The sequence below is a fragment of the Phlebotomus papatasi genome, chromosome 3 (genome assembly GCF_024763615.1).
Source record: "Phlebotomus papatasi isolate M1 chromosome 3, Ppap_2.1, whole genome shotgun sequence".
Lineage (NCBI taxonomy): Eukaryota > Metazoa > Arthropoda > Insecta > Diptera > Psychodidae > Phlebotomus > Phlebotomus papatasi.
This window is the reverse complement of record NC_077224.1, coordinates 10,118,151-10,139,848: the sequence shown is the minus strand read 5'-3', so window position 1 is coordinate 10,139,848 and position 21,698 is coordinate 10,118,151. Positions and strand designations below refer to the sequence as shown.

At 34.5% G+C, this 21,698-nt stretch overlaps 1 protein-coding gene across 1 annotated transcript; it reads left to right on the top strand.

The window, feature by feature from the left end:
- Positions 1–872: 872 nt before the first annotated feature.
- Positions 873–21,695, top strand: LOC129805191 (dynein axonemal heavy chain 2). The gene is made up of 6 exons (XM_055852951.1): positions 873–930; positions 992–1,690; positions 6,296–7,084; positions 10,184–11,244; positions 14,572–15,415; positions 21,556–21,695. The coding sequence occupies exons 1-6, from the start codon at positions 873–875 to the stop codon at positions 21,693–21,695; spliced, it is 3,591 nt and encodes a 1,196-aa protein (XP_055708926.1).
- Positions 21,696–21,698: the final 3 nt, after the last annotated feature.

Genomic DNA, 21,698 nt, shown 5'->3' with positions numbered 1-21,698 from the left:
TTGAATTTACTAATTTGGCCAAAACCATGGCAAATTGGATTGTTTTGATGGACACTGTACTCCTGGTGTTCAAGGAATCTTCCTGATAATCCTTTGAACAGTCACTGTCACAATATTTTCAGTGGTATTTGGCAAAAATAAACTTATCCACATATTTATTCACACACAATACAATTGCACAATATGAGACGCGTGCAGAATACTCTAAAATATTGCAAAATATGTTATAATTCATCAGATATAAGATGAAATGTCCAGGAGCAAGATATTTTACTTTTGGATTTTACAGAGAAAAACAATGTCCCAACTGTCCCAACTACATTGTTGGCACGAAAACACTTTCATAAACTTTTCCCTTGCCGACAATAGGGTCATATATGACCCGGAAAATTCTACACGCTTTTCTGGTAAATTGACAGTAGTTTATTATATCAAAATATGCAATATACAATCTTTGGATATTCTATTTTGTGTTTCTAAAGAACTTTTTGCTGAAAAAAATAAATGAATATAAAAAAAATTGAAAAAGAAAAGTCATTTCAGAAAGTTCGAAATTCGTGAATTTTGATCTCAAATATTTTCTTTTCCTGGATATCTGGAGTCTTGAGAAAATTAGCCAAACCGATAGATTTCAATTAATCTAAATAGTAAAAAAAATTGGTTTTTCCCCGGGTCACGTATGACCCTAATGACGCGAAAGAGTTAATGCCGTGATTACTGATTTCTATAACTGGATACAAGAGATGTTTTTCTCATGTTTCATGAAACACTCCTGAAACATTTAAGTGTTCCGGCTTCCCTCTCGTTTCCATGGAAGTTGTTTAACAATAAAATATAAAGTATAAAGGCTGAAAAGACTTGTAAAAGTGAAAATGGAAGGTGGTCAGGATGTGCATAGCGAAGTGAGTGTGTCCGAGGAGAGTGATGAAGGTAAAGATAGTGGAATTCTTCAGAAGAATTTCCTCACATTCAACATAAAATCCCATTCCAGATAAGCCAAGAGAAGTAATTGTTGAGGATAGTGAACCTCAAATCCCTGTGCCACAGTACACTGACGAGGAGCTGGACAAGTTGGTGGAGTTTGTGCAGAATATGACCACTCTGTTTGACCTGCACGAGTCAGACTGGACAGAAGATTGCGTTGAGACGATCAGGAAGTGGTTCATGAATGTATCTGAGCTAGTGCTGTTGATTTTCTACGATGGGAATGCCCTGAGTGCATCTTTGGGCTTCCCAGCAGCATCAGTGCTCGATTTCACGTACTTCCTGCGTCTGCCCGGGGAGATCTTCGCCGTGGATGGATTCCATGATTGCGTCCAATTTGGGACAATGCACGAGGTGGATGGTTCTATGTTAGCTCTCTTGGAGATTGTCTTCGCGCCCATTTTTTTCGCATATGAACCATGGTCAGAGAGCGTTAAGTCTGCTTGTCTTGAGGCTGTCCATGGGTTTCTGGCCCATGTGAGTCACTTGCATCATAAACTGGCAGGATTCACGGTCCTCTACATACCAACAGAGGGAATGCATTTAGAACCTCTGGAAGCTGTTAAGGATCCTCGATACTTGAAGCGTTTGGAAGCTGTGGCCACGCACTGGATGACACAGATTCGTACGGCTTTAGCTGACACGGATCAGACGGATCATGACAGTGTTTGTCCATCTGATGAATATGATTTCTGGCTTTACAGACGTAAGTAAAGAATTTTATTATTCGATATCTATAAATTACCTCACGCCTTTTATAAATTGATAAATCATTATCAAAAAGATGCCCAATTGCACGAGACCCATTAAAAAAAATCAGGAAATTTCCTATTCTTGTGGAAGATAATTTTTTATGGCAGCTGGACACCTAAGAAACATTCTAGAGGTATTCATTAATAGAAAGCCTTATGCCGGCTTCAGACTGGAGGCTTAGTCTAGTTCCCTAAGGTCTCAAAAATCTAAATAAGTAATTTTATTAATTTTCAAAATCTAATGGAACATTTGCCGTTACTATCCAATCCTAATGGTTCGGGCACACCTTTTAGATCAAGAAAATTTCATGAAGTCAAATTTCGGATCCCTTTCTTTCTCACATGTTTTGCATATGCCTATCTCATTCTCTCGCACTCTTCTTCTTCTCTTAAACATCACTCCAAATTCAATTTAGCTCAATCGAATTTGGAGTGCGAAAGAATGAGATAGTCATATGCAAAACATGTGAGAAAGAAAGGGTTTCGAATTTCGACTTCATGAAATTTTCCTGATCTAAAAGGTGTGCCGTAGCCATAAACAACAATTTCCTAAAATATCGTGCGTGATAAGAAATTAGAAGATTTCAGCCAGATGGCTAGGCCTTAGGTCTGAAGCCCGTATTAGATTGGAAATTCGAACTTTTCCACTGATGATCCATTTCAGTTTTTGACTAAAAAGTTCATCTTGTTCTTAACTCTTTCGCGTCCCACTTTTATTCAGCAGATGAATTCATGCAAAATTGAGTTTTTCCTAATGCTTTATGATCAAATATAATAGTTCAGAGAGGAAAAAAATTTTCCATTGCGTGAAAACTCGGAAAACCCCCGGGTCATATATGACCCTGTTGTCCTCAAGGGAAGTGTACATACCATTTTCAAAATCTATATCACGGGCTTTTTTAAAGTTTTTTTTGCTTGAAGTTATTAATTTGGCCAAAACCATGGCAAACTGGATTGTCTTGATGAACACTGTACTACTGGTGTTCAAGGAACCTTCCTGGTAATCCCTTGAACAGTCACTGTCACAATATTTTGAGTAGTATTTGGCAAAAATAAACTTATCCACATATTTATTCACACACAATACAATTGCACAACATGAGACGCTTGCAGAATACTCTAAAATATTGCAAAATATGTTATAATTCATCAGATATAAGATTAAATGTCCAGGAGCAAGATGTCCCACCTGCATTTCACAAAGAAAAACAATGTCCCAACTACATTTCGCTGCAGGTTTGGGACGAAAACACTGTTACCCTTGGGGACTATAGGGTCATATATGACCCGGAAAATTCTACACGGCTTTTCTGGAAAATTGAAAGTAGTTTATTATATCAAAATATGCAATATACAATCTTTAGATATTCTATTTTGTGTTTCTAAAGAACTTTTTGCTGAAAAAAATAAATTAATATAAAAAATTTTGAAAAAGAAAAGTCATTTCACAAAGTTCGAAATTCGTGATTTTTGATCTCAAATATTTTCTTTTCCTGAATATCTGGAGTCTTGAGAAAATTAGCCAAGAATCTTACATCCTTCTATTATGATGTCGTGCACAAACCGATAGATTTCAATTAATGTAAATAGTCAAAAGAAATTGTTTTTTCCCCGGGTCATATATGACCCTAATGACGCGAAAGAGTTAAGAACTGTTCATAAAACTTCATTTGTGTTCTGAAGAACAATTAAAAATCACATGAATTGAGGAATCTCGAATTTGATTTACTTTTTTTAGGTCATTTTACTTTCCCTTTAAAACATGTTCTACCGCACCCCCGCGCCCCTTACATTACTATTACTCTGATGAGTCAAAGACACTGAAGTAAATAAAAATTATCTCAATAATTGACATGGAAAAAAGAACAAATGATTATCATTTTTTATTAATTTGTTTTCTGGGAATTGTTCTGAAAATTTTTACAGAGTCAATGCTCAAGAAAAACCATCGAAAATTAATCAATTATTCGTTTAACAAGAGTTTAAAAAATATAAGCTGCGTGAAATTGTCCCACATTGGACTACTCTAAAAGGCTTGTAAAAAGTTTGTTGGAACGATGTTCTTCACAAAATCTACTAACAAATATTCTTTTGCCACACTTTTAGTAAACAGCGTTGTAATGATTTTATTTGAGAACTTAGAAAAGAGGTTTAGCAAAAAGTTTGTCAAAAGAAAATCACTCGAGTACAAAATAATGACAAAAAAGTTGGTAAATCGGTGTATCAATTAGTTTACTTTTTTGTTAAAGAGATTAATTTTACTCTTTAAATTTAGCAAAGTTTGATAAGCAATTTTGTAAAAGTTTGTAGAAAGTTTGCCATCATTCAAACCATCATTGCCATCATTCAGAAATTTTTCCATATTATTTTTTTTTAATCAAGAAAATTAAAAAAAAAATGTTAAAATAATTTTTGTGAACGGTCAATTTCCTTTGTGAGAGGCTTCTAACGAAGAAGATCTCACGAAGGGCCTTACGAAATGCTCGTAAATCGTATAACCCGCAAACAGGTTCGTAAAAATTTGTACGTTTTTCACAAACATTGTTCGTAATGGCGTCTACACACTAGAAAAATTTATGTCCATATTTGACAGTTTATCCGGCATAAGCATATATACAGTAGACTCTCTCTCAAATGGGCATTTGGGGCAAAATGTCATCCGGTTTATCGATAGATTTGGGCGTCAAAGCCTTTGTAAATTACACAAAAAGCGCTCAATTATAAAGAATCACGATAAAATAGGAAGAAATACAGCGAATTTGATCAAAGTAGCTTCATAATTAAACGTGAAAATTGAAAGCTTCATAATTAAACGTGATGCAATTTTTGGGTTTCTCGGGTTTCGTTTCGCGATGCGGAAATTGTGTTTCCCGGGTTCCGCGATGCAAAAAGTGGATTTCTTGAGTTTTGCGATGCAATTTTTGGGTTTCTCGGGTTTCGCGATGCAATTTTTGGGTTTCTTGGGTTCCGCGAAGCGTTTCTTGGACAATTGACAATGGTTTCTAAATATGAGTTACCCCTTGTTTGTTTGCAAATGTTTGTAAAATACATAGAAAAATGTTCGTAAAATTTTGTCATTTGTTCGCTAAATTCTGCTAGACAAACAGTCTGTTTGTAAAAGAACAGATTATGCTCGTCAAGTGATCACGCTACGAACAATGATTGTGAAAAAGTACAACATTTTACGAACTTTTTGGTAAGTTATACGATTTGTGAGCATTTTCGAAGTCCCCAAGAGAAAGTCACAAATATTTATGAACAATTTTACAAAATTGTTTTTACTGTGTAGGGGAAGGTGCCCTGCATTCGAATAAGAAAATAATGTTGAATTTTTAATACTATTTTACTGCTCGAATTCCACGGAGAGAGCAGTATATAATCCCTGGATTTTTTCATCCCCCAAAATTTCCACCTTCCTCCCCCAGGAGACCACTTTTGACAACAATTCTTCAAGTTTCAGACGATTTCTGAGCAATGTCGCTGTTTGTCCGTCTGTCTGTCCGACTGTCGCCAGCTCTAGAGGCCAAACGGTTAGAGATAGCAACTTGGGACGCTTAGGACCTAACTAAGAGAACCTCCCCAAAACGCGTCATGCAATTTTTACATTTTTGGATATGTTTTAGAGATTACCCCGGGCGGACAATTGACCATGTGCGAAAGTACCGTTGAATCATTCCTAATAATGGTTTTTCAAGGTCAAAGGTTAAAAGGGCTCTAGAGATCACATTTATCAGGCGAATGAAGTCATGTTTGGACTCGTTGAAAAGGTCTTGGAATTTCCGACAAAACTGAGTCGGTTGCAATCGGTTTTGAACCTGTTTGAATTCTGTTAAGCTTATAGGAAAATTTGCGAGGCACTGCCATTTTCATATATTTGGTTAGTACTTTTTGTCCAGTGACTGCTAACCAGTCAACCCATTTTTGCTGATGGTTTCAACAAAAATATGCTGAACACGAGAACACGCCCTTTTTTTCAGCTAACTGTGCTCGCTGGGAACATATAACTATATTTTATATAAAATTCAATTAAATTATTCCTTATTTTGGGAAATATTTTGAGTGATTTATAAATCAGTTTTGAACCGGTAGTGAACCAGTTATGAACCGATAAGTAATTTTTATCCGAAAATCATTTTTTTTACTCTTTAAGCTATTTTGTGGAGTATTTCGATTAATGAATTGGTTTAAAAATCGATTGAGAACAGGTAAGCGCCATTACCCCATTTGGCACTCAATAGTTTTCAGATTTTCCTGGCGAAAAAAAAATCAAAATGTAATGTCGATTTGTACGAAAGTAGAACTCAGTGCCTGCCTTCGAATACGATCGATCAAAAGCAGTCTAAAAAAATCATTACATTTTTCTGAAGCACTTTTTTCACGTGAAAAATTTTAGGAAAACCATTGGAGTTACCATATTTCAATAGGTGATACTCCTACTAATTAATCAAAATTTTCTAAGCTGACCCATTTTTCCCAGACGCTCAACGGTTCTCATTATTAGATTTCTTTTAAATATTGCTTACTGTTTGCTTTATGAAAGCAGTGTTAATTTCTCCTAGATGAAACACTTTTGGCACTTACAATGCAAATTAAATGCCGTGAGGTGTGTCATATAATGGAGATCCTGGAGAAGTCCCAGTCAATCTATCGAAAGCAATTAGCCATCCTCTTTGAAGACTGTCAGAAGGAGCTGGAACGAGCAGAGTCGAATTACAAATTCCTTTCAATCCTCGTGACTCCAAGTCAAGAACTGGAGAATGCATCGAATCCCTTGGACATTCCTGCGATTCTGCCAAAGATCATGCATTCAATCTATCTGATATGGACCCATTCGAAGTTCTACAGTTCACCCAAGGAGATCACTGGCCTCTTCAGGGCACTCAGCAATCACATTATTCTCTATTGTCGCACCAAAATCGATACAATTGGCATCTTGCGGGGGCGTCCCAATGAGGGTGTCCGCGTATGCCTGATGGCTCTCGATTGCTGCATCGCCCACAGGGAGATCTACGAGAGCATCAAGAGACAACATGAGGAGGAAACATCTGGCGAAGTGGACTGGAGAAAGCTCGATGAAGCAGCAATTTTCAATCATGTGGACACCTTCATGCGACGCCTCTGCAACATGGTGGACATTTGTGAGTCAATGATGGTCTTTGGGCGCTACAATGAGAATCAGAAGATTGCGGCACCGCGATTTGGTGGAACGCGGGGACCACAATTCGAGAACGCCTTTGTGGCTGTCGAAAGGATGTACAATGAGGGCCTAGAAGCCATCAAGAGGGAGCATGAAGTGATCTTCGATGTACGCAATAACACTTGGCAGAAAACAATGGAAGACTTCAGAGGTGAGACTTGAATATCATAAATCTAATGATACTTTAACTTTAATTGAACTTACCATGTTCAGTGATTTGCAAAAGATTAATTTCAAAGACTAAACCAAAGAGGAAAAGACAATATTAAAAATTTATACATGAGTATTAGCTGATCTGTAATTTTAGAGGAGCCCCCACTTCCAGCACTTAGGAAGTGTATCGAAAAGTACACTTCCAACACTTCTTACATTTTTACATCTTTTTAAAGACGACAACATCTAGGGTGGAGTAACCACTTATCGCCACTTTTAGGAAAAACTTAAATTAACTTTGTCATAATTTTTGACCATTTATTATAAGATAACTAAAATTTGACGCAAAGTTACTTAGATGTACACTCAGTCCCGGGATTATGCACATTTTCTGGATAGAAAAAAAAAAACGCGCGAAATGGCTTTATGCATCAAGAATTTTGCATACCCACAGGCGATTTTTTTAATGAATCGACCGTAGAACGAATCTCACGCGGAGTAAAAGTAGTTTGAGCCAAAAATTTCAACTGCTTAAAAGAAATTTATCAAGAAACAGTACTCCTTGGCCAGAGTTCTTCACTAAATTGTTAGAATATATATAAATTTTTACCTTAATAAAAGAAAAAGTTTTATTCTAAAAAACAAGCATAGTGTTTTCAAATTTCCCGAATGATTTCACAAATTGACTCCCAATGGTAGGCAAACTTGCATAATTGTATGTGCATAATCCCGAAGTTTATAACGCCGGGACTGAGTGTATTGACTCTAGACTCATCAAAACTATAGTTATAGTCCAAAAAATTTAACGCTAGACTACTTAAAACCTGATTTTTATTAACAATCCAAAAATAATCACTTCGTTGCCACTTTTTACCACTTTTCGCCAGTTTTTTAACCACTTCTGGCCACCCACTTGAAAAGGACAAGACTCGATTATTTTAGGCAATGTAGTATTCCTCACTTTAAATGATTTTTATTCGCTTTTATTTGAGAAATCAAGGTCTATTACAGAAAGTAAACAAAGCAGATTTGACAACTGAGAATATATGAAGTGAAGTTAGCAGTGGCGACAGGTGGTAAATCAATTTCAAAATATTACCATTTTTGCGCCATAGCACATTTTTACCTAAAAATATTATAAAATGAAATAATTCTTAGCTAAATACAAATTTTATGTATTCTAACGAAAGTAATTAAATATTCAATAGACAAATTAATTATCCAAAAACGTAAATTTTGTTCGATGGAAGTTTCATGACACTTGGCATATTTGATAAGAAATATTGGATTTGATGCATTTGCTTAAAATATTCCTCTAAAAAATGCTAAACACTTAAATTTAAAACAAAAAATTAGAGTTTTTCGACTTTATAGGGTGAATTGTGGAGAGGGAGACACTTAAGAAAATAGTTCAATTTCAAATGCTTTTTTAAGCCGAATAAATATTTTTTATTTTAATTTAATTTATATCATGAGATTTCTTGTGAAATATTCTAATAGAATCTTAACAGTTTTTATTACAATTTTCAACCAATTAATTAGAATATTCAATCAAATTAGAAAACAACACATTTTGAAAAGATGGACAAAATTTTGGAAAGTTGGACAAAAACTTTTGGAAAGATGGACATTGGACATATTGATATTAATGACAAAATATTATACGAAATATGTAGAAAATCAATTGTTGGGGGTTTTCTGCGTATACTTGCATATTGGATGGTTATGCTTATCCCTGCTTTATGTCCGGGTAACACTTGAGGAATCCTAATTAGCAAGAACTTCCTGGACGTCCAACTAAAAAGAGATTCTTTAGATTTCACATAGACGCTCCGCGCTGTACAGCAGTTATAGCTTTGAAGCGGATGCAACTTTTTAGCAGATTTGGATACCTAATCCGGCCAGGTCCTTTTCCACTTGCTTTGGGAGTTCTGTAGGGGCTTATCTTTGTTTTCCTCCAGGTATTTTTGCTATTTTTTAATAATATTTCACAAATTATACCGAAAAATCAAACAAAACACTTTGATATTTTCCTAGTAACTTCCATAAGATACAGAGAAAATGACAACTATCGTGTCAAGGTTATGAATATCGCGCATGCAATACATTTTTTAAATTCTTCTTGCAAGTCACTCTTTGATTGTTTAATAACGACTTTTGAATTTTTAACTTCTCAAATAATCACAAAATTAGGTTTAATAATCTTTTTATCGAAAATTGAAATATTTAATTGATTTATTATCAAGTTTTTAGGGAGGTGTCTCACATTCCACACTGCTTTGTCCAACTTTCCAAACTGTCTCGCTTTCCACTTTTTACCTTAAGTATCAGCAGTAGAGATACAAATAATTTTGCAGCTAATTTATTTCACAAACAATGAAAAAATGCGATTTCAATATAAGTGGCGAAAAGTGGGGAACTGGCGAGAAGTGGTGATTCCACCCTAATTGCATTAATAAAAAAGAAGATTTAGTAAACAAAAAAATCATTAAATAGAGATGAGTAATTTAAAAACTAAAAACGGTAAGTATTAAGGAAGGAACCGAGGAAGGAACAGTTTAGAAAAGCTACAGCATAAGGCTATAAGACTGTATCAAAAGCTTTGAAATAATCGTATTTTTCAAGATTCAGCTTCCTTAGCCCCAAAAAGTTCTTATTTTTTTCCATGAAAAAAATACGAAAATACCGTTGAATCATTTCTAAGATTTCTAAAAACTGTTTTTCAAGGTCGAAGGTTAAAAATGCTCCACAGATCGTATTTCTCGTCTGAATGGTATCATGTTTAGGTCGTTGGAAAGATCTTGAAATTTCTTATAAGATTGAACCGATTATAATCGGTTTTGAACTAGTTCTGAACCGGTTACTATTTTTTATCTGAATATCAATTTTATTGGTCCTAAGCTTTGGTTTATCTTTTGGGTATTTTGTGTTTCGGTTATCGGTTAAGGACCGCTAAACGGTAAATAGACAATATCAAATATCTCATACAACACACCATTCCCTCTTTATTCGAGACACCTTTATTACTGGACCTATTACTATTTTTTTCTTGCAATGAGCTACGGCAGTTTTTGGATCTGAGTTTTTTAAATTGCAGGAATGCTAAAGGACCTCGAAGAAATAGTGGGAAATTGGATGGATCAAATATTTCAGACAGTGGCAAATGTAGATGAAGGTGTCGAAGCTCTTTGCGCTCTGACAAACTTCTACAATAGGAAGAGCCTGCAGCAGGCCTATGTAGCTAAAGTAATGCTGGTATGGAATCTCTTGATCGAAGAGATCAATGACACAAATGCATATCTCCTGGAAAATTCCGAAACGCGTTCGTCACTTCATCCTAAGCACGCTGGAAGAGCCATCATTGGGACAATTTGTCTCAATAAGATCCTACGTATTAAGAATATCCTGGTTGATTCAGCTTGGATGGTAGATGTTCCGAATTCTCCAGGAATTCTAGCCCAATTTGAGGTCATGGAGAAGAATGTGAAGACCCAAGTGAGGGAACTTCGGGATCACTGGGCCAATTCCGTCAAGGAAGAAGTGGTTCAGTGTCTTCAGAGATCTCTCATGCTAAGAAGTGTGTCCCGTCCGGGCCTGTTAGAATGCAACATTGACCGGAAGGTTCTCAATCTTTTCGACGATATCATTTACTTCCAGTATCTGGGGTTTCCCATACCAATCCACTTAAACCTCTTCTTTGGGAAATACGAAACCACAAAGATCACATTTGAAAGTGTTCTAACTGTTGTGCTGGATTACAATAGGATCCTTACAGGATTGTCAGACAAGGAGAGACTCTTGTTTAAGGCACTCATTAAACTCTGTGACAAAAAAGTCACAATGGGCATCTACAAGCTTAACTGGGCAGGAGACTTCAGTGACAATTACATCCATGATTGTGTTATGTACACGAGTCAGGTGCAGGAATTTGTCAACATCTACAAAATGAGCAATAACAAGATCGTGGACATCTGTGAGAAGATCTGTGATCTGCCAATCCTAAGGATTTCCACGGTGTCTGCAATGGATCTGAAGAGCGTGGAGGAGAATATAATGAATGAAAGAGAGCAAGCTCTGATGCAGCTCACGGTTCACTACAAGGACATCGTTGATCACATTGTGACGGTTTACCAGGGATTCGAGGATCAGATGGAGAACGTAGGTTTCAAGTTTTCAATTTTTTCCATATTAATCGAGTATATTTATGAGAAATTTTTCGTCATAAACGTTTATAGTGCCCGAAATCTAGGGAATACCCGGAATACCAATTTCAATTTATTTTCAAATTAGTGCGATTAGTTAAAGTCTAAGGCCAGCTTCAGACCTAAAGTTTAGCCCAGTTCCCGATGATCTCGAAATTCAAAATTGTAATCAATTTTATTGTTTTTTTTTAATTTAATGGATCACTTGCCCATGTTGTCCAATCTTAAGTGATAATTTTCCATTAAATCTCCATTGATAAGAATTTAGAGAAGTTAAGTCATATGGCTAAGCCTTTTATGCCCTAGACACACTTACGACTTAAGCCGAGAGACGGCTTAGTGGAAAATGATAGAAATTCGGTTTAAGCATTATTTCGAATAGAATTACGCTAAGTCGTCTCTCGGCTAATCCTCAAGTCTGTCAAGGCCCTTAGGTCTGAGGCCTGTATAAAAGCGGTATTCAGACTAGAGATTTAGCCCAGTTTCCGAAGGTCTCAAAATCCTAAATAGCGAGCAATTTTATTGCTTTTGAGAGTCTAATAGGTCATTTATCTTTACTAATCCAATTCTAAGTAAAATTTTTCCAAAAAAAATTGTAATTAATAATTAATCAGAGCAATTAAGCCGTATATCTAAGCCTTAGGTCTGAAGCACGAATAAGGGTAACTCATTTAGGGGAACTCGAGACAATCTATTGAGGGAAGCTACGGGAATTCGAGAAACTCGCAAAAGTCGGAGAGCTTATCATTTTTGTCAAGGAATCTTGGGAACCTATATACATATCTATTCAGGGAATTTACGGAACTCACATATGTTTTTTTCTGGAAAACCCGCGAGGAACTCTGGAAACCCATATATTTGGAGAACCGGGTACTCAAGCCAGTCATTTGCCCTTAATATTCAATATTAAACTACAATTTACTAAAAAATCATGAATGATGAGGAATTAGACGAGTTAAGCCAGATAACTAAGCCTTAGGTCTGAAGCCCGTATAAGGCTTAGCCATAAGGCTTAACTTCTCTAGATTCTTATCTGTCGACAATTTTTGGATAATTGAGGCGCTCGGAGCAAAAAAAACTCTAAGTCGTATGCATTTCTCTATTAAAATAGCGTTTTTTGCTCTGAGCTCCTCAATTTTGACTTAGAAATAGGCTATTAAAGGGAATTAATCTATTTGAATGAGAAAACAAAATAAATTGGATGCTCTTTAGGATTTTGAGACCTTCGTAAACTAGGCTAAACCTCCAGTCTGAAGACGATCTTAAAAAAGAAACCCTAATGTTGTTTAGCTCTTCAGCATCCTTTGGTATCCAGGTACCTGAAGGAAATCATGGATTAGTATGTCAAAAACGATTTTTGGGATATTTAAAACCGATAAAAATCCGGTTCTTGTGGATGATTGCAAACTAAAGATATTCAAAGCTAGGATTCTCTTCTATAAGCCAAATTATTTCCTAAACGAAGATAGTTTTGAAAAAAGAGTCCGTATAGATCGGCTCACTAGATATATTACAGTGTGGAAAGATTTAAAACGTAAGCAATGATCGTTAATGGCCTTAATACGATTTAAAAAGATTTAAGCCTGAAGCGATAACTCATTAAAAAAATATTAAAATACATTGAATTTATATTTTAGTTTCAAGATGGATACATTGCTTCAGGGTTTCTATCTTTGAGATTAAAGGGTTTCGTTGTGTGAGAGAAATCAACTATCCTTCTTAAATTTGTCAATTCCTTATCCCAGAAAATTATAAATATATTGTTATAACCTTTTATTGTTCTTTTGATGGGAATTCCTTCTTTAAGCACCAGACTAGACTTTTGGGAATTAGCAATTCACAAATTTCAAAGGAACAGTTGACTTTTTTCTCAAAATCGAATTGTCCTAATTAGAGGATACGGGCCTAGATCAATTATGTAGTGTTCCCTGCCAAATAGTTGTTCCTTTCAACCTATATTTTGTTTGGGCTTTCCTCGCTTTGCGGAAAGTTATGCAAAGCTTTTGCTTGAAGTTGCCCAGAGATAATTTGACGTAGCGCCGATTTTGATAATATTTTCCTTCACTATTTTTATAGATATGAATTTTAGGTGACATATTCTTTTCTTGAATGGTTGCACTGTGTAAATAAATTTTTTTTTTGAAAGAATTTAAAGTCAGTGACCATTGTGATTAGTGTTTAATAACGTCCCTTTGCGATGCCTAATACTCCCTCTATTCCGAGAAAAGTCGTACATTTTTTCATACAAAATGTACTAGCAAATGTACGACTTTTTCAGAATGGAAGGAGTAGATATTCTTTTCTTTTCACAAAAATCATTTAATCATCTGTATGGAGGTTATTCCAAAATATGTATATTACATCTCCAGTATTTCGAGTATATTGACTGATTAGGTTAAAATTATTTAAAGTTCTATAAAGGGGTATTTGGTTTATTTATTTAATTTAATAAATTTAATTATTTAATTTAATAAAAAAGAAATAATAGGGAAAAGCTTTCAAGCTTCCCACATTCTCTGGCTTCAAACACTTTACATTTTTTTATATTACTGTTTTTAATAAGGTAGTCTTAAGTTACACATTTCCTGAAATAGGTCAAATTGATTGATTACATTAATATGGGAAAGATATAAAGGCTTCGAAGTCAGTGTGTGCGAAGCCTGAAAGATTTTCCCTATTACGATTCCTAAGCAAATGTCTTAATCTTCCACTAAGCCACAAGTTTCTTAATTTACTGAAAAAAATATAATTCAGAATTTTTAGTTTCTGGTTACTGCACTGTACCTTACGTCATTTCAAAACCTTTAATTTGTGCTCTAGATTCATTAAATTTGGTTCAGAAAAAATGGACTGGAAAAATCACTGGAAAAGTAGAGAATGCATTTGCCTTACGGATGTAAAAATATATTCCTGAAATATTTTAATTACGGAGCCTGGTGTGTGACCTTATCAAAGTCAACTTATTCGGAAAAAATCCAAGCGGTTTCAAGACCTTTGTTTTACGTTTTTAGATTCTTCATTTCGGTTCAGCAGAATCTGAGCTGTGAACATTTAAGCATCAAAAATCATAAAAACTGCATTTGCCTAAACCACTGGCTCATAATTCACGTTTTTGACAAAATAACGATCATTTTTGTTAGGAATTGCACTCAAATAACATAAAATCATTTTAATTGGCCTTTGAGTAATATCAATGAGCTAAAATGTGCAATAAAACTGCCGTTTAGTGTTTTCATCGAAGATATTCCCTATATATTTTATTACTCACCTCTATCTCTTGCAGATGCTGGAAGAGTGGTCTAAGTATGTAGAGAAGATAGACGCCTTGGTGCTGGAGGCATTCCATTGCAGTGTGAAATTTGGCCTGGAGAATATCTTCACTCGTATTCATGGCGATGGAACTCTTGGTCCAAGTCCACTGATAAAAGTAGAAGTGAATCTCGTGAGCAATCGCCTGTCTTTCACACCCTCCATCGATGATGTTCTTTCGGTAATCCTCCAAGTATTCTCTGACATTATGGTGGTGCTCAAGGGATTTCCGCGCCTCGTTCATCATCTGAATCTCCCAAAGATGGAGCATGTCAAGAAATTTCATGAAATTCTCAGCAATGATGATGAATGCTTGGGAATATTCTCAAAGATTCAAGATGAGCTGCGTCATATGGAGCACTGCATGGTAACATATTGCGAAACATGGGCCCCATTCAGATCACAGTGGGAATTGGACAAAGATGTGTTCATGGACAACTACGAGGCGACAAATCCCTCACCGGAAATGTTCCACATCAACATTAATCGTTACACCGAAGTGGCAAATCTCATTGCCAATCAAGAGAATATTTCTCTTGTTGGATTCTTAGCCGTGAACTCTGTTAAACTTAAGAATACTCTTATTGAGCATATTGACGAGTGGCAGGGCCGACATACACACCTTCTCAAGACAAGATCGTGCGCAAAGATCGAGGAGATTTATGAGTATATGGACGAGATGGGCAGTCAGATTGTGGTGAAGCCAAGAAGTGCAGAGGCAATGAGGGCTGCTCTTGATCTTCACAGTCGCCTGATGGAAGAAGTTCCGGAGAAAGAAGCTTCTTTCCAGATCATCAAGGATCATTTTACCACTTTAGGTAAACTTATTTGATCATTTAGTATTATAGAGGCGTAAGGTGGCGGCATTACTTGTGGCCACTGTCTTTACTTATGGCCTCCCCGCAAAAAACTTTACAATGTAAAAAATGATTTCAGAAAACCTCAAAATTAAAAATATTTGATGTGTTTTAAATAGGAAATTACATTTTTTTCGATTTTCGGAATCATTTTCTGACAAAAATTGCGACATGGCCATAAGTAAAGACAGGCCACAAGTAATGCCGCTACCCTACGTTGACTTTTTTCTGCTAGAGAAATTATTTTATTCGAATCCTGCCTATATAACTGTGTTATCACACTTGCACATTAAAATTTTAATATGATTCACATTAATTGTCGCTGGTGAGAGTCCAAATGTGTAATTTGTGTGTTTGAATCATTTTATATCCAAAATTTGATCTATTTGTTGATAAAAAGGTAGACTTGGCCCGCAAAATTTGATATAAATTAATTTATAGCATTAATGCGAAAAATTAATGCGATTTTCTCTTTAATTTTTTAATGTGAAAAATATTTATGCTTTAGGTAAATTTAAACTTATTTTTGGAGGCCAAGTCCACTTCTTTATCAATAAATAGAAAAACCCCAAATATTAAGTGACTCAAAGACACAAATAACATATCGTCAGTTGGATCAGCAATTGTCGTAACTTCCTCATCGCCTCATCAGCACTTCTTCTAACAACTATACGAGAGCTACTGATGAGGTGATGAGGAAGTTACGACAATTGCTGATCTAACTGACGATATTTGGACGCTCACAAGCGACAATTAATGTGAATCACATTAAAATTTTAATGTGCAAGTGTGATAACGCCATAAGGGGTTTTTCGAAAATTTTCAAAAATAAACACATTTTGGAATAGTGAAATTCACTTAGAAACTCTTTTTCGAAATCTGTTTTTTTTTTATTCCATTTCTGCGTCTATTTTGACGGATTTAAACAAAGGGGCACAAAAACGTTCTCAAGGATATTATTATTTTTTTATTAGAAAAAAAATGCAATTAAAGGTTTAGAGATTAATATCCCATAACGTCCCATATTCTAGATCAAAAAAGGTTTCAAACTCTTTATCTCGATAGAAACCTTTATTTTAATCCGATTTCAATGATTTTAAGTTGGTTCAGATAACTCTTAACTCTTTCGTCTCCTTTGGGACTCTGGGTACCCATGGAAAAAAGAATTTTTTTGGACTATTTAGAATGGATAAAAATCCGATTCTTGTGGATGATTACAAATTATAAGGATGTCCAAATCTAGGATATTTTTTGCAGGATCCCAATTAACTCCTGAGCTAAGATATTTTTGGTCAAAAATCGTGAATTTTCGATTTTCTGCTTTCTTGCAGAAATTGTGACTTTTTTGATATTTCTAGACCAGAATAAGGAAAAACCTCTCGGGGCCAATAAGTATGATAACTAACAATTACAGATTGCATAAATTCGAAAAATTTTTTTTTTTAATTTTCAAAAAACTTGTTCAAACTTGATGGGTACTCTCGTTCACAAAAATCCAGAGGATCTTTTTCTTCTTCATCGACATGATTTTATTTCACACAAAATAAGATTGAATTTAATCTTGTACAGAATTAAAGCTTGTATCTTCTAAAAAAAATTGCGGTTATGCCTAAAGTTGGCTATACACTAGACAAAATTTATTGAAATATTTCTTTTCAATATCAAATTTTGACAAGGATTGCCTCCACATTGCAAAGATTTATTGACATAAATGTTTCAATATTGAAGAAAATTGTCCAGTGTATAGGCAAATATTGAAATATTTGTTTCAATATGGAACATTTCATTCAATATTTTATTTCATTATTTTGAATGGCTACAAACTAGGCCAAATAATGTCAATAAAGAATTTCAAAGTCACATTGAAATAAAATTTCAAAGAAATTCTAAATATCAAATTGATTTTGAAGTTTCATTTCAATGTCATTTTCAAATGCTATTATTTCAATAATTTGTCTAGTGTGTAGACAGCTTAACATAACCTAGAATTACAATCTAATCTTTTATCCAAATAAGAGAATGAGACTCATTGTATGATATTTTCAAGGTTATTGACAGTGAACCACTAAAGAAAAAACCCTTTTAATCAAAAATTCGCTAGAAAGTTAGCGTAATTTTAAGGTTAAGTACACAAATATGTTCGTTTTTAAAATTTTAAAAGTTTCACGATTATTTTTAGTCCAATTTTTAATTTTTTTCTTGAAATTGTTTTTGTTTTTAAATTCTAAATTTAATAAAATTTCAAAAAAAAAATTAAAAAATACACAATATGGTATAATTATACCAATAAATTATACCATAATAATTATACCATAAATCCAAAATTATAATAGGAGAAAGTGCCCATGCTTTGCATCGTCCCAAGCTTTATAATGACTAAATTTGTTTCTGTGTTCTGTTTTTTTTTTTCAATATATTGCAGAGTCACATTTATTCAGGAACATAGGAAAAATTTAGTTATTATGAAGCTTTGAACCGTCCAAAGCATGGGCACTTTCACCTATTTTCTGAAATACTCATCTGAAAAATATTGAAGTGTTTCAAATATATCTCCTTTAACTCTCGTTTACTTAATATTTTATTGATTTTATCTGTGAAAATTGTAATGATTTTTCTGAATTATTCATGTGATACAATCAAGAACTCAATAGCAATTTCAATAGCTTTTCAACAAATTTTTTAACAGAATATTTGACTTGTGAGACAAGTTGAAAATGGAATTAGGTCACTCAAACGTCTACATGAATCAAAAGCCATCGAAAAAATGTTTTTCCACGTGACTGGAATGCAAAAAGAAAATCACTCTAAACTTGTAAATAAAAAACTATGCTCTTTTTTCTCATGAAACCTTTTTCCTCTTTTACAACCCGTTATGAAATTTGGTAAATCAAAGACAAAAATCGTGATTGATTAAGCTGATCAAATATCGAAGATATCAAATGAGAGTAGAGTCAAACATAATTTAGATCTCGATAGAGATACATATTTCTGTGGAACTTTAAAGGTCTTCTGGAGTGTTAATCAAATTCATAATTAAACACATTTTTTCTTCTTTGGATCCAATATAAAATGAACAAATTGGGCGCAAGGGAATCAAAGAGATTAATAACAGAATCAACATCGCGGATAAAATGAAAAATTTGAGTGCGCAAATGGAATTCAATGGGAAACAGACGTTTCATTTCGAATTGTGAAAGGTTCAAAAGAATTCTTTTACCATTTTCTTTTGCTTGTCCGTAGAAATCAGTGCATTTTATTATCAAATTTTTCATTTTGTGCAATAAATTCTCCTTGAAATCGTAAATTGCGATCCTCTAGGGCTGTTTTCAGTTAAATCACTCGCTGTTGAGCATTATTTTTCATTGCAGCAAGAAGATAGAGCAACACACAGTGTCTCTATTTTTTGATACGTCAAAATTTCTGTTTCTGATCCCCAGACATCTCCACATAGAAAAATTATTTTATTGCAATTTGTGCGTAGTTTTGTAATAAATTTTAAGTAACGCTGTTAGTGTATTTGAGATTCTACAGATCAAAGGATTTGCGATAAGGAAATGAAATATTTGGAAGACCCCGCTCCCTTCGCAGCATTAAAATTATCTTTATTTTCTCAATCATTACTTCTAAAATCACATAATTACATAATTAGGCCATTAAACCAAAATACATTAGAATCCCCTCGAAAAAAGGTTGGTGTCTCGACTCACCTCAAAAATGATAAATGTCTCATCTTGCCAAGCCTACTGGCGTTAATGGCCTCTACACACTACAGAAATTTCTGTCCATATTGAAGGATTTTGCCTACGGTTTTATCCCGTCAAATAATTTCGTCAGATATCTAGCAGATTTCCGCAGAAAATATCTACATCTCTGCAGAAAATCTGCCGAGAAATCTGTAGATATTCCTACGAATTTTATTTGGGCTTGGGACAAAATTCGTCAGAATTTTTTGCAGATTTTCTGACGAATCCTGGTGCATACTCTGACGAATTTCTGTAGATTTTTTTCTACATTCTAGACTTTCCAGACAGCTGTGTCAGAAAAGATGGAATATTTTTCACTAAAGTTCGGAAAATTCAATAGAGTGATTCTCTAAGAATGTAGAAAAAAATCTGCAGAAAATCGGCAAAATATCTACAGAAATTCGTCAGAGTATGCACCAGGATTCGTCAGAAAATCTGCATAAAATTCTGACGAATTTTGTCCCAAGCCCAAATAAAATTCGTAGGAATATCTACAGATTTCTCGACAGATTTTCAGTAGAGATGTAGATATTTTCTGCAGAAAACTTAAAGATATCTGACGAAATTATTTGACGGGTTCTTACTTCTTGTCGCAAGGTTGCTGAAGAACATCCTGTTCGAATTTCGAAGTGCTCAAGTGTCAAAATGTGTTGGTCTTCGCGTTGTTCTGAAGAAAAACACATAGCATCGACGTTTATTGTTTCTGTCCCATTATTTAATCACTCAATAATCACTGAGTAACTCTTTAGTGAGCTTTTTAGTGCAATATTTCATAAAATTTCCCCAATTTGTTCGAAAATTTAGCATGAAAATTCGAAATTGTATTTGAATCTTCGAACATCAACGACTTTTTGTGCAAATAGAGTTCCATTTACCTTTTGTCCAAGACGTTATTTATTTTTTTTTTTATTTATTTATAACATTTGACTTTTGTGACACAAATCTCTTGAAAGCAAAGTGTAGTAGTATAAGGAAAAGAGAGTAACAAGCGTCCACCGCTGTCTTAGCGTTGGTGACCAACCTCCAGAGCCTGAATTATTGGAGTGCCTTCGCTAACACAATACCCTCAGTCCCGGGATTATGCACATTTTCGAGACCGAAAAGTCGCGCGAAATGACTTTATGCATCGAGAAAATTGGCATACCCGCAGGCGATTTTTTTTGAATGAATCGGTCGTAGAACAAATTTGCGCGGAGTAAAAGTAGTCAGAACAAAAAGATTCATCTGTTTAAAAGAAATGAATTAACAAACAATACTTTTTGGCCAGAGTACTTCAATAAATTGCTAGAATATTTAAAATTTTTACCTTAGTAAAAGAAATTAAAGTTCTATTCTGAAAAATAAGCATAGTGTCTTCAAATTTCCCGCATCACAAAATAGTATACAACATTCAGGCGTATTTCAAAAATGATTTCATAAATTGACTCCCAAAAGTAGGCAAACTTGCATAATTGTATGTGCATAATCTCGTCAGGTGCATAATCCGGAAGTGCATAATGCCGGGACTGAACCTATCACTCGAAAAATGTTTTGTGTCTTGGCTATTTGTCTCATATAACAGACACAGATCCGAAAAATATAATTTCAATTGAAAAAATCATTCTCTAAATGTATCCTTGTACACAAAATACATTAGAAAATATTATATTAATAATAATAATAATGCTGGCACAACGTTCCATGAAGGAACAAGACCTTCCCGCAAGGGGATTTCTAGACATGCATTATTATTTTTTCTTGTAAATTTCATTAGAAATATTTCTATTGCTATATTTTTTATCTGAAAATCTGTTCTATTTTTCCGATTGAAATAAAGTTTTTCGGACAAATCGCTGTTTTCAGCGACAAATAGCCAAGACACACAACATTTTTCGAGTGGTGTAGATCTTTCGGTATATCTAAGACACAAACTATCAAGGTGATAGACTTTCAGGGTGAGTCAAGACACCAATATGTTTTCATGTGGATTTCAGCTCACTGTGCTTCCCTATTGGGGAGTAATTTTTGAGAGCATAGCATTGATATTCACGAATTCGAGCAATCAGTAGGGGAATTCCGTAACAATATGACAATGTCATATGATAAATTTAAAATTTTTTTGCACTGTAAATCCGGAAGAACTAGTCATAAATTCGACTTATATCAGGTACTAAAAGCTTCATAAAGCTCCTTGCAATGGTCATTCGATGCAAACTGAGCTTTCATGTTGTCTTGCTAACGAATTTTGTAACAAAGATTTGTCATATGACATTGTCATATCGTTACAGAATTCCCCTTTAGAAAAGCACTAAAACATTGTCATCCTTTGATCTTTAAATTCCTCCTTTTTGCAGTAAAATTCCTTCTTTCTCTTTACAGATAAGCACAGTATTAGTGTATCTGGAAAAATTCAGAAGATGCTTTTCAACTTGGAGGCCACATGGGCCATTTATCTGGACAAGTTGAAAGACTCGGGAGAAATGCTGATGACGTCGAAAGATCAATTTTTCATTGAATAATCT

Excerpts from the sequence above, each read along its gene's own strand:
- LOC129805191 (XM_055852951.1), top strand. The coding sequence starts at position 873 with ATGGAAGGTGGTCAGGATGTGCATAGCGAAGTGAGTGTGTCCGAGGAG. Across the intron at positions 7,085-10,183 it reads AACAATGGAAGACTTCAGAG|GAATGCTAAAGGACCTCGAA; the intron begins GTGAGACTTGAA and ends TTTAAATTGCAG. Across the intron at positions 15,416-21,555 it reads GGATCATTTTACCACTTTAG|ATAAGCACAGTATTAGTGTA; the intron begins GTAAACTTATTT and ends TTCTCTTTACAG.